The 13407-nt window shown below is 38.4% G+C and overlaps 1 protein-coding gene across 4 annotated transcripts in view; it reads right to left on the bottom strand.

Moving 5' to 3' along the window:
- MBP (myelin basic protein) overlaps positions 1-13407 on the bottom strand; it is a 174027-nt gene that overhangs the window by 136547 nt on the left and 24073 nt on the right. For all 4 annotated transcript variants that reach the window (XM_048840084.2, XM_048840085.2, XM_075125341.1 and 1 more), the window contains exon 2: positions 192-267. In XM_048840084.2, coding sequence (XP_048696041.2) covers positions 192-242 — 51 coding nt within the window. In that variant the 5' untranslated portion in view covers positions 243-267. The remainder of the gene's footprint in view (positions 1-191; positions 268-13407) is intronic.

A 13407-nucleotide genomic window follows, 5' to 3' on the forward strand; every position in this document is an offset into this window, starting at 1 on the left:
ACCAGAACCCCATTTTTCACAATATTGCATGGGGGCTTTTTTCCACTTTTAAGAAATTATATATATATATAGTGATGATTTATAATAAAATAATAGTAGTAACAATAAGCTTAGCAATTGTATTGGCATTTCATCACATTCACTTTTCTTGATATTATAGTCTTCCTCTTGTAGTATTTTTTTCTTCTTACCTTAATAGCCTTCTCAGCGCTCTGATCTCGTTTTCCTACATGGTTCCCCATGGCAAGCCACTCAGCTCTTCAGAAACTAAAATAAAAATAGAAGAAAAACATTTTTGAAAAACTAAACATGGATTTCAAAAGAAATTTTGGAACCTTTCTTCTCACACCTACCAAATGGCCTTTCTTGTGCTACAGTTATTAGTGACACAGTATTTCTACAGTTCCAGGACGGGATTTTCAAAGCCGCCTACATGAGTTAGATACCAAACTTCCATTATCTTTCAATGGTGTGGCCACACTAGGGACGGGGGTGGGGGGGGAGGTGTTTTCATAGCTAACACAGGGTCACTACCGTGGTTAAATCCTAGTCAAGATAAGGCAGTTATAGTTTTAACATGTTAGCAGGTCAAGATAAATCCTGAAGATCTCACTTCCCTATACATCAACCTGCTATCACATGTGAAAACTATAACTGCCTTGCTTCAGTAGGATTTTAAGTCTTGTTAATTGCCATGTGTTAGCTAACATGAGGTTAAGAACACTCCTAATAAAGACAAGACCTGAGCTGAGTAGCCTTATCTCTGAGATTACTGAGTGATTTGGAATGGGGTTAAATGTTTTGAATGTCTTGAGTCTCTCAATGCTGAACTACTCATTAGAACTATTTTTGCTCAGGATTTCCATTTTTAGTGGAAAAGAAGAATCGCTGGAGAGGATAAAGATGCAAAAAAGGGTAGCTGCTTTCAAGCCTTTCATTTCTGAAAGCATCTGAACCTTTGCAAAGATCTGAAGATTCTCAGGTCCTTTTGGACATCATAGACCTGACTCTTTCCGCCGAACAGAACCCAAGCTCCTTCCCTTGTGTTGATCTGTTGGGCATACTTGAGATTGCTGGTACAGTCCCCAAAATGAACCCTCAGTAAATCTTCCCAGCTAAAGTTTAAGGACCAGATTGTCAAGAGCTCCAGCTCTCATTTAGGCTCCTAAATGAAGTGCCAGATTTTCAAAAGTGTTCAGCACACAGCAGCTCCCACTGTTGCACTTGTGAACATTGGGGATACTAACTGTAGCTTACTGAATACTCAATGACTCAACTCTTTAATTTTAATTTAACTTTCAGCTTCTAACTCATTATTTTCTTTGTTTACTCATTGTGTGCATTTGAACCTGAAAGCTTATCTTTCTTTCTCATAACAATATTTGTGGATCACAGGCCAATGCCCAAAAAGCCTGAGGGAAATTAACTGTTTCTCCAAAACATTCAGAGGCCACAACCAACCATGGAAGAATGTTTTTATGGAAAACCATTTGAAGGATTTTTAAATGAAAATCAGTAACTCAGACTTCAAGGTCAGAGGGGACCATCATGATCATCTAGTCCTGCATATTGTAGGCCACAGAACCTCACCCACTCTCCTGAAATAGACCCTTAACCTCTGGCTGAGTTACTGAAGTCCTCAAATCATGATTAAAAACTTAAAGTTACAGAGAATCCACCATTTACGCTAGTTTTAACCTGCAAGTGACCCGTGCCAGATACTGCAGAGGGAAGGTGAAAAAGCCCCAGGGTCTCTGCAAATCTGACCCAGGGGAAAATTCTTTCCCAACCTCAGCTATAGTGATCAGTTAGACCCTGAGCATGCGGGCAAGACCCACCAGCCAGACACCTAGGAAAGAATTCTCAGTAGTAACTCAGAGCCTAGCATCCCATCATTAGCCACTGGGATCTTTGCTACTGGCAGTTGCTGATGGGCCACATGCCACTGTAGGCAGTCCCATCATACCATCCCCTCCATAAACTTATCAAACTCAGTCTTGAAGCCAGATAGGTTTTTTGTCCCCACTGCTGCCCTTGGAAGGCTTTTTCAGAATTTCACTCCTCTGATAGTTAGAAACCTTCGTCTAATTTCAAGCCTCAACTTGTTGATGGAGAGTTTATATCCATTTGTTCTTGTGCCAGCACTGGTGGTTAACTTAAATAACTCTTCTCCCTCCCTGGTATTTATCCCTTTAATGTATTTAAAGAGAGCAATCATATCTCTCCTCAGCCTTCTTTTGGTCAGGCTAATTTAAACAAGCCAAGCTCTTTGAGTCTCCTCTCATAAAAATAGGTTTTCCATTCCTCAGATCATTCTAGTAGCCCTCCTCTGCACCTGTTCATTTGAATTCATCTTTCTTAAACATGGGAGACCAGAATTGTACATCGTACCATTATACAAGGAATTGAAGAGACTTCATTTGGAATATTAACACTTCCCTGTCTCTACTGGAAATACCTCACCTGATGCATCCTAGGAATACATTAGCCTTTTTCACAGCCACATCATATTCGTGGCTCATAGTCATCCTGTGATCAACCAATACAACTTCTGTGTAATTAATTCCATATGATTTACAGTAGGGATGAAACAAAATTGCCTAAGCATTCACTTAGCTGGAAACTGCTGAAAACCATACCCATAGAACACAAACATTTTCCAATGACCAATCAAACCCTTAATACAAACTCTCTATGGAATTTTAGAAACAATCAAGGCATCATTATTTTTCTAGCAGTATAGGGGATGAAGACAGTTGCATGTTAACAAGTACCTCCTATTGGTTGTCAGAGTGAGAGCTATGCAAGCATAGCTGAGAAGAGAAAGAGGTGTAGCCTCATTGCTTATAGTAGAAAGAATATTCATATAACTATAAGGTTAGAAGGGACCATAAGGGTCATGTAGTCTAACCCCCTGCCAAGATGCAGGATTTGTTGTCTAAAAACCATCCGAGACAAATTGCTCTGAAGCCTCCTTTTGAAAACCTCCAGTGAAGTAGCTTTCAAAAATCTCCCGAAGCAGTCCGCTCCCTTGTCCTACTGTTCTTACAGTTAGAAAGTTTCTCCTGAGATTTAATCTAAATCTGCTACGCTGTCATTTGAACCAACTGCCTCTTGTCCTGCCCTCTGTGGCAACTCTTCTCCATCTTTTTTATGGCAGCCTTTCAAGTATTTGAAGACCACTATCATATCCCCCCTCAATCGCCTCTTTTCCAAACTAAGAATATCTAGTTCCTTCAGCTTTTGCTCATATGGCTTGCATTCCAGCCCTTTCATCATCTTTGTTGCTAGCCTCTGGATCCTTTCCAGTTTCTCTTCATCCTTTCTATAGATTGGTGACCAAAATTTAATACAGTACTCTAGCTGAGGCCTAACCAGAGCCAAGTACAGCAGTACTATCACCTCCAATGACTTGCATACTATGTATGTCTCTGTTAGTTCAACCCAAAATTGCATTTGCTTCTTTTGCAACAGGATCAAACTGCTGACTCATGTCCTTCTTAGCTGTGCTGCTGCAAAGCCAGTTATCCCCCATTCTGTAATTGTGCATTTGGTTTTTCTTCCTTAAGTGTAGCACCTTCCATTTGTCTTTGTTGAATTTCATTTTGTTGTCTAAAGCCCAGTTCTCCAACCTATCAAAATCCCTCTGAATTTTAGCTATCCTACAAAGTGTTGGCAACCCCCATAGGTTGGGGTCATCTGCAAATTTGATCAGTTATGCTTTCTCTTCCTACAACCAGGTTATTAATAAAGATGTTAAACAACACCGGACCCAGAACAGATCCCTGTGGAACCCCACTTGAGACCTCCATCCAATCCAACATCATTCCATGAATAGTTTAATCAAATGCTGTATCCACTTACTAGTAGTTCCATCAAGAAGGCATTTCTCCGCAACTGACTTATCAGAATGTCATGTAGGATGGTGTCAAAAGCCCTGCCTAAGTCCAAGTGTTTTATGTCCACCACATTCCCCTATCCACCAAACTAGTTACCCTGTCAGAGGAGGAAATAAAACTGGTTTGGAATGTAAATCCATGCTGGCTGCTAATGATCACCCCTTCATCCTCCAGGTATTCACAAATTGAATGTTTTATACATTGATACCTGGGAAGCTACTAGAGCAAAGTCACGCTGTTGAGCATAGAATTAAACCCTGGGTCAAACCCGAAAACCCCACTTGGATTTTTCAGTCATTGATTTGACATACAACCCAAGTCAAAATCAGCTGACCTATTTAGTAAATTCTCAAAGCATTTTTATATTACAAGATCATGATCACTTGGCTTATTTCACCAAATCTCATTAAATTTCAGAAAGCTTTTCTTCTCCTTTCAAAAATGCGCATAAACAAAGAAAAATGCATTTAATAGGAAGTTTGTGACAAACGAATAATAGCATATAAAATCACGATTATGGCTAACAATTTTTACTATATAGTTTATTGTACACATATACACTTACACATGCTGCCAAAAAAAATCCCCCAAAAGTCAATACAAAACAGCAGAAATTAATATCAAAGGAACTCCTGGGGATTAACATTTTCAAATTATATAAAATGCAATTAACATTTTAGGGTTCAATAGTAACAGTGTCCTTAATTTGCTATTGGATGTGTCTGGGGATACGATACAACATTATACAGAATGCCTCCTTCAATGACAAGCCGTGAAAGAATGGAAAGTCAACCTTTATGTCTCATTCTCTGACTCCTCTTGCTATGTTTCAACTTAAATAGTGCTTATGTAGGCTAAGCCGCAATGCTTAAACCTTAGCTTGCTGTTGGCTAATGTGGTTATGCTTGCATGTTTTTCTGTTAGAAATGTACGCTTTTGTGACATTTAAAACACCTGGAGTCACTGGTGACATGTGTAACTGAAGGTAATGTGATGCACTGAAAGTAAAAAACACTCAGGAAAGATACATAAATTACAAAAAATATGTACTCTCCACTCCCCAATGGCACTTTCTTAACAGTTTAGTTTTCGTTCCTTGTGACAAATACTACAGCATATTAACTCATACACTATGAAGTTTTAGTAATCCGAGACCTCACCACAGCTTTCAACTAATTCTGGGCTAAATGGTGCCATTAGGCACAACTTTAAGCTGGGGGGGGGGAGGGGGGGCGACTACGACAGAGAACTTCACTACTACCGTTGGGTATTTGAGGAGGGACTGTGGACTATTCCTTGTTGTGGCCAATACAAAGGAAAGATTAGGCTTTAGCCACAGCTAATTTGGTTGATTTTTGTCTCAAGGAGCAGCAGTCCATGTTGCTCCCCCAAGCACAGAGATTACATGGATTGTCTCTGGCCCTTTTAATGTGTGTAAAATGGTGGGAGTGTTGTGTTACCTTCCCTATACACTCTCAAGAACAATCTGGTCCTACATCTTCGCAGGAGATGTTAACCATGACTAATTTTTTTTTAATTATTGTTTTTGCAGATTAGCAAAGTGCAAATTGGTGAGGTTTTACAGTACACATTATTACGTTCATTGAATTCCATTCATTCTAAAAATCATACTACACGTTATTGTATCTGATTAAATGATTACCCACTTACAACCACTTCTGGGATCTCTCACATAGGAAAAAAACAAAACCATCAAGAGCAATCATGTCCACACTAGTTAGAGTTCACAGATGGCCAACAGCATAGCAGAGGCTGCAGACAGTTCTAAAAGAATCAAAATTCCAGACTTCACTGCTAGGAGATCATCAATGGAAACAATACTGATGGCATTAAAAAAAAAAATCAAAAAGGATTCTAGACCAGATTCCAACAGGTTCTGCTCTACAACTAATGGTTTGGTGCTAAGCTCTGAGAAAGTCTCCTTTGGAACATGAGCAAGAGAAGGACAGGCGTGAGAATAGGAGGTTAAGAAGGAAATTCAAGATGGGGGCATGGGGAAGATCACAATATTAGGGTACAGAAAAAGAAACAGGAGGAATCACCAGAATGGGAATAGACTGGAGAGGTAGTAGAAGCAGAGAGAAATGGGAACAAGGACATAGGAAGGAAGTATGTGGAGAGATGGGAGTAAACTAGAAAACAAATAAAGAAAATGAAAATAGGAGTAAGATAAATGAAATATGGAAGACAAAAAGGAGGAATGAGAAAAAAAATCTAAACTTAAAGCTGTATTTAAATGCATTATTCTAAAAACATTTGGAGGAGGCATGGGATCATATACCTTAGAAGTCAGACCTTACACATATAGCTCTCTGATGAGAAAAAGAGGAACAAGTAAAGAAATAATCTGGTATGTGGTGATTACTACAGTTATGACAGTAAGCCAGGCATAACTCGAAGAAATTAATATCCATTTCCTGCCTTTCTCTGTTACATACAGAATAGTAAAATCCTTTTAAGGGAACAATTCAATATAGGTCAATTATTCAAATAAAGCTATCATACGCCTTATTTCAGCAGTCATAGATAGAAACAACCACCACCACTACTGAACAAAGGAAGAATGTGGAGCTAATGTGATATTTGCAATCTATCACTCTGATCACTCTGTTTGCATGTTGCTTCCCCTTACAGTCTAAGTAAATAAGGGAAACAACGGTGGGGAAAAGTAAGCTCTTGGAGTAGGACTGTCTGTTTTCCTAGTACAAATATGGGTCCATGGGCTCTACTGCAGGGGTTCTCAAACTGGGGGTCGGGACCCCTGAGGGGTCATGAGGTTATTACATGGGGGGGTCGTGAGCTATCAGTCTCCACTCCAAACCCCGCTTTGCCTCCAGCATTTATAATGGGGTTAAATATATTTAAAAGTGTTTTTAATTTATAAGGGGGGGTTGCACTCAGAGGCTTGCTGTGCGAAAGGGGTCACCAGTATAAAAGTTTGAGAACCACTGCTCTACTGCAATAGAAAAAAACAAAAAAACAAAAATGAACAGCTGTGTATTTTATGAACAGCAATGTATAGACTGATGGGGAGCTAACTGAACCAAATATGCAACATGACCAGCATGCTAATGCCAGACAATGAAAGAAACCATATGCAGGATGAAATGATCTAGATGGCCGTAGACTGTTAGCTTGTGCAGCTAATCAAATTAAGAGAAAATACAATTTGATAAGCACATGGAATCATCTGAAATCGACTACTAAGCAATGAGCTCATGATTCCAATGTGGATCATTTCTTCAGCAAATTATTCTAGCTGTTTAATGTACACTGATTAAATACAAAGGAAATGGAAAAGGAAAAAAATCTTGCATAGTAGAAGAGTAAAGCTCTATACAGAAATTCATGAGTATGGTTTAAGAGTGGATTTAAATACGGTTGTGTATTTGGGTTCTGCAGGAACATGACTAAAGTTGAAATTAGTGATCTTTGAGTAAAGCCATAAATCTGCACTTAGGTTTTTCATTCTCATTTTAATGTCTCAGGGAGACAAGCATATGGCCAAAATAATACAATCTTGTCTTATGTTTATTTCCTCCAGCCTAGGAACTGAAGTACTGTATTATAAAATGACCAGATTTCACCTCATCTTATTCATACATAAATGAATGCAAATGTTTAATACTAAATTCTAAATCAGATATCTAGATATACCTACCTGCAATAAATTTTTTGCACATAGCTAAGGGACTATGATTTTTAAAGAGAACATTACTAAAGACAGACTTTTCAGCCCAAGAAACAAAAGCAACATAGCTGATTAGCAAAAACATGCCATAATCATGGGCCTTCTCCAAACTATGACAAGCAAAAAACTGTAGTCTTCTGAAAAAATGTATCTCCAAAATCTAACATGAAGGACAATTAAAAATTAAAAATGTACAGTGCTGATGAATTATATATATAAATATATATATTAGTGTACGTGAATTTGCATAAGCATATGAACATTCACCAAAATAAATTGAAGTGAATAGGAACATATATAAAGATCCAATTCTTCAGTCCTCATTCAGGCAGAAGACCCATTTAATTGAGTAAGGAGTGCAAAATCAGGTCATGTTTTCAGTAGCTATATAAATAAAAGGTGTTGAGTAAAATAAAAAGAATGTTTCTTATCCTTATTGTCATCCTTACTTTTAAAACATTTATTAGAAATATGAGCATATCAAACCCCAATTGTGGGAAGACTGAAGCACGTGCTTACCTTTACACACCATAAGTAGCACTGCTGATTTAAATGGGACTAGTGACACGGCATAAAGTTAAGCATGTAAGTAAGGTCTTTATACCATAGAGGTCTCGAATAGCCATTTCAAAATCTGAAAGATTGTTTTTTTAAAATGATAGTGAGAGTGTTAGTTTAGCCCTGTGAATTTACCCTTACTGGTTATGTTACATAATTACATACCAATCAGAATGACAAAGTAACAAAAGATGACAGCTCCTTGCAAGTGCATAGTGTATTAATTTGAAGCACATTTGTTTTCTGTTGAGTAATAAATAATGAATGGTGATAAACTCATGTGACAACTTCTTAGCAAAACTCTTACCACAGGTAATAAATAATACACTGGAACATCTGAAATCATATTTACTGCACACTCAGAGTATGGTTTGTGCTGTGCAAAACAGAGCCTATGTCTTTCTCCATCTCCCCCCAAGGAGTTTAAAATTTAAGGCACAAATTGGGGATACTCATGGGAGTAGGCTGGTGATGATATAACACACTTTCTTCAAGGTGCACTATAATTAGCAATCCCTTCAGTGTCAAGGAATGGCATCTTGAAGTGGCAACAGATCTCTGCCTATTTATTTAAGAGTGATACCTGACACCTTCCCCTTCTGAAGCAAAAACTGCTGATGCCTGCCAATAATGACACTATACTCAATGCTTTAGGCCCCAAAGTTTAGAACTGCAGGTAGTAAATATCAGGAAACCAACATGGCCACACCAATCCCAATCTGGAACCGGTGTGAACCCAAACAGAGGAAAACAATCCACTGGAACCTTGCAGAGGCACCATTCTGAAACAAAATGCATCCTATCCATACAGAACATTTGAAACTCCTAAAAGGAACTTCTAATCAGATTAAAGTAGTTTGCATTAGTCTGAAAGAATTAATTTGGACCATCTGGCATGTTAGCTGAAGACTTTTGGCCTTATAAACAGTTCTTCTGTACAGCCACATAAAATCTTAGTGCAGAAGATAATAAGGCTACAGGGAACTCTTTCGCAGCCTTCTCCCAGGTCTGCATCTCCACTGCCTCAACTCCAAGACATCACCCTTACAATACAGTGGCTGCCCAGCTTTAGAAACAATGATGGTATGGCAAGGGAGTGGGGAGGCTCTTCTAGCAGCTGATAGAGGTGACCAACACCCTAATTTGTATAGGAAATCACACATGCCACCCCACAGCCTCCCCACAGAGTCATATTCTAACAATGCCATAAAAATAAAACCTCGGCAACTCTCACTTCTCTGCTGTCTAATCAAACAAACAAAAAATTGATGGGAAGCTCATTTCACGCCCAAGCATATCATCACCCAAGCAATAGAAACATGAAAATAAAACAAGAGTGAGGGAGGGACCTCGCTATCCTCTTCAGGTGGAATATTTGGTTAAAGATTATTCTTTTTTAAATAACTGGAAAGTCTTCTTTTGTTAAAGAGCCCATTTTAAGCCTTTTGAAATTAAGTGTGTATTTAGGGTAGGGAAGAACACATTTATCAGCAATCCAAAACAAGTGTTACTTTAAAATTATTTAGCTACGACATTATTGAAAGAGCCAGATGATGGCATCTTAGAAAGCAAAAGCTTTCCTTGGTTTTGATCTAAGTTAGAATATATTAATGAAATACAACAGTGACACATTTTTGAGATTATGATATTCTAACTACAAATTGTGAGGAAACCTTTTCACACACACACTGAAGTAGAGTCTGAACAATCATCACTGCAGAAAATCCCAAGGCTTGAATTATAGATTCAGAGGTCTGTAAATAATATCAGATCTAATAAAGTTCATTTTGTATATATTCTAAGTATAAAAAGTAAACTCCGCTCCAGAAGCTATTTTGCAGTGTCTACTAATGAATGTCAAAGAAGCAACAAGCACCTATATATTTGCATCTTAACTGCACATTAGGGATCATCTAAGTTTTAAAATACATTAACTGCAATTCTCAGGGCACAGATGCTTCTAACTGGTATTTTAATATTATCCCTGAATAGTAGCCTAGTCAAGTGCGTAAACTTAAGGCTCAAATCTGCAGGTTCCTACATGCTTGTGTATGTGACTCAGTGGAATTACTAACATGGAGTAAAGTTATGTAAATGCATAAGTGTTTTCAAGAATCATATTGTAAATATTACTTTGTATAGGACTCCAAATTCATCATGGTCTCATATGGATGAATCAGGGTGAAGAGTTGCAGGATCACATTTTATTACTTTTCATCACTCTGGTGAACAGTCACCACAGAAAAAATAAAGTATGGGGGGGGGGCACATTGCCTCACCATCACTTCCTCAAGTAAAATAGAAAAGTTGTCAAACTGGAGCAGACCAGTGATCCATTTAGTTCAGCAATTTTGGTCAGTGGCCAGTGCCATACACTTCAGAGGAAGGTGCAAGGAAATCTCATAATGGACAGTAATCAAATAATTTGCCCATAAGGCAAGTTCCTCCCTAACATCTCTACCCTCTTGAATTAGCTGTTGGACTATTTCAGGCAGCACGTGTGTGTGTGGGGGGGGGGGGGGTTCTTATTCAATGAACTGGAAATTCTCATCATCCATCATTTCATCAAAATAATATTTGACTGAAAACAAAGTTAAAATAAAAAGCAGCATTCTTTAAAGGGAAAAAATGTGTAATTCTAGATGTAATGCACTAGATGCCAGAAATATGAATAATTAAGGCCAGGATTTTCCCATTTTGGTGGCAACTAAGCTCAGGGTAATTCAGAGCTGACAAGTATTACACTATGTTTGCACAGTGACTTGCACAATAAAGGCCCTGATTTGGTTACATTTTAGACACTACTGTAATATAAATGTTCATTAATAAATAACATATGTCCTTCAGCTCTGATAAGGCTGGGCCTAAAATGTTTTCCTCCCAAGAGCTAGACCAAGTATTTAATACAATTTACCTGAAAAGATAAGAAATTCAGACTCAAGTTTTGATACAAATATATAAATAATTTACAAGTATATAGCGTCTCACTCTGATTGATTTTGGTATCTTTTGGATGACATCACTCCATTCAAAACACTTGTGGAAAGAAACCACATTTCAAACAGTGGGAAAGGGGAGATTTTGGCAAAGAACACTGGGGCAACCACTAGGTCAACCAAGAAGTATGATGGTATACACAAAGCAGACAGGATCTCAGTTTTTAAGGCATCAGCTAACTTATTTTTGAATTTTTTTCCCCCATGTGCCTCACATGGAGAGGATCATGTAATTATTCCCTTTTAAGTACACCTCTACCCCGATATAATGCGACCTAATATAACACAAATTCGGATAAAATGTGGTAAAGAGACACTCCGGGGTGGGTGGGGGGCCTGCATGCTCCAGTGGATCAAAGCAAGTTCGATAGAACGCAGTTTTACCAATAACACGATAAGATTTTTTGGCTCCTGAGGATAGCATTATATTGGGGTAGAGATGTATGTCATTTTCAGTGACACCACCATGTTGTATAGTTGACAGTCTAAACAGAATTACAGAAGTTGGTCCAATAAAAGATATTACCTCATCTACCTAGTCTCTCTCATAATTACAGATGACAGTCTGTGAAATTATAATGAAATTGTTGGACAGCAGCCGTCGCAGGAATTTTATACCTCCTTATTTGTTTTTTTCTTCTTTCAACCCTTCCCTTTCTCTCCACAAACTGTGGATTATAGGCTTCATGGATATTAAAACTACCTTGGTGTTTCTTCTTTACATTTTTCCTCTTTTCCATGTCATAATTATTTATATATTTTTTCGTATGGTATGTTAGGAATTTATCAAGGTTTTTAAAAATAATTCTTCAGGAGAAGTTTTCTGTTTCCCTGCAGGGAACCAAATACAAGATCACCCAACACCATTCAGCAACATTGATGTAAACATATTTATGGTCAAGTATAATATCTGTGGTATCACATTAAAAAGAGCAACACAGACCATCTTATGTAAATGTTGCTTTCCTTATAAACTTTTAATATAGTACTTGAAAAAGATATCTTTAAGGCCAAAAGATCTTTCTATGCTGAAGTGTATTGTTTGTTTAATAAATAGCAAAGTATATTATCCACATTGTAAGCACTTTTCCTCAAAGACAAACATTGCTGGAGCATATTGAACCATATGCTTCCTTCCCAGCAGAAGAAATGTCCATGATATTCCAGGTATTACTTTCAGAGTTTCCTTGGTTTATTTCACTCAAGAGGGGTGAAGGGATCCATAAAAGGACGGACATAGGCCAAGAAACTCCATCACATCGTAGGTTTTGTAGAGACATAAACAGGTATTATCTTCCAAGTTGCGTAGTAACATCCTCACATGCACTCGCTATACTGTGTGGATGGACAGTGCAGAGGGAAGTAATAGTAGTTACTGTTCCTTGAAACTGCACTATGTGTGAAGTTCCATTGGGGGTCCCAGTAATTCATAGGATCATGCTATGTAAAGTGGCTTACCCCCATCTCAGAACTAGAGAGGCATGAGAAGAAAAGGGTTTTCCACTAGCTCCTCGGTAGCCTAAGGAGCATGCCATGAAGGCACAGCTTTTGCTACTGCCATGAGTTTTGGGGTCTTCAGACATGTACTTGTGTCCTTATACTCCTCCTGCCCTTCACCACCACACAGGGGAGAACAGTGTCTAACCTCTGCATTGTCTGGGCTTGATACAAAATGGGAATTTTGCCTGAGTATGAAGGCAGCATCAAGCACTCTCTTGTTCCCTCATTTGCTAATACCCATATGGTTCATTTACTTTGCTATGTTTTATTGTGTACATTAGTCTTTTCTTTAAAAAAATTACAATATTACATTAAATAATACAATTATGTAGATAGTAGTGTTACGATCCTGGATTATTTTAAAAAAATATTTGAACATACAAGGCAAGATTGGGGCTTTAAACTGCTGGCTGTACTGCGATTGGACAGTGAAGAGGAGCTGCACACCTGTATTTGCTCCAGGACAGGATGATATCTTCAGAGCAGCACTAACAGAATGTAGCTATGAGAGGGCCCTGCTACCCCCCCCCCCCCCGCCTCTGAAGCATGCAGAACACAATGACAATATGCCTCTCCTCCACCACCACCCCCTTTCCCCACTCCCCCGAGGGACCCTAGTATTTTTGTAGTGCCAAATACAAAAGCACACAGGAAGCGGTGGGAAGAACTGGGTTTGTACAAGGCCCTTGCTACAGGGTTGGAGAAAATGCTCCTTACTCCACCCCTTCACGTCACACCAAGA

The sequence above is a fragment of the Caretta caretta genome, chromosome 2 (assembly GCF_965140235.1).
Source record: "Caretta caretta isolate rCarCar2 chromosome 2, rCarCar1.hap1, whole genome shotgun sequence".
Taxonomy (NCBI): Eukaryota; Metazoa; Chordata; order Testudines; family Cheloniidae; genus Caretta; species Caretta caretta.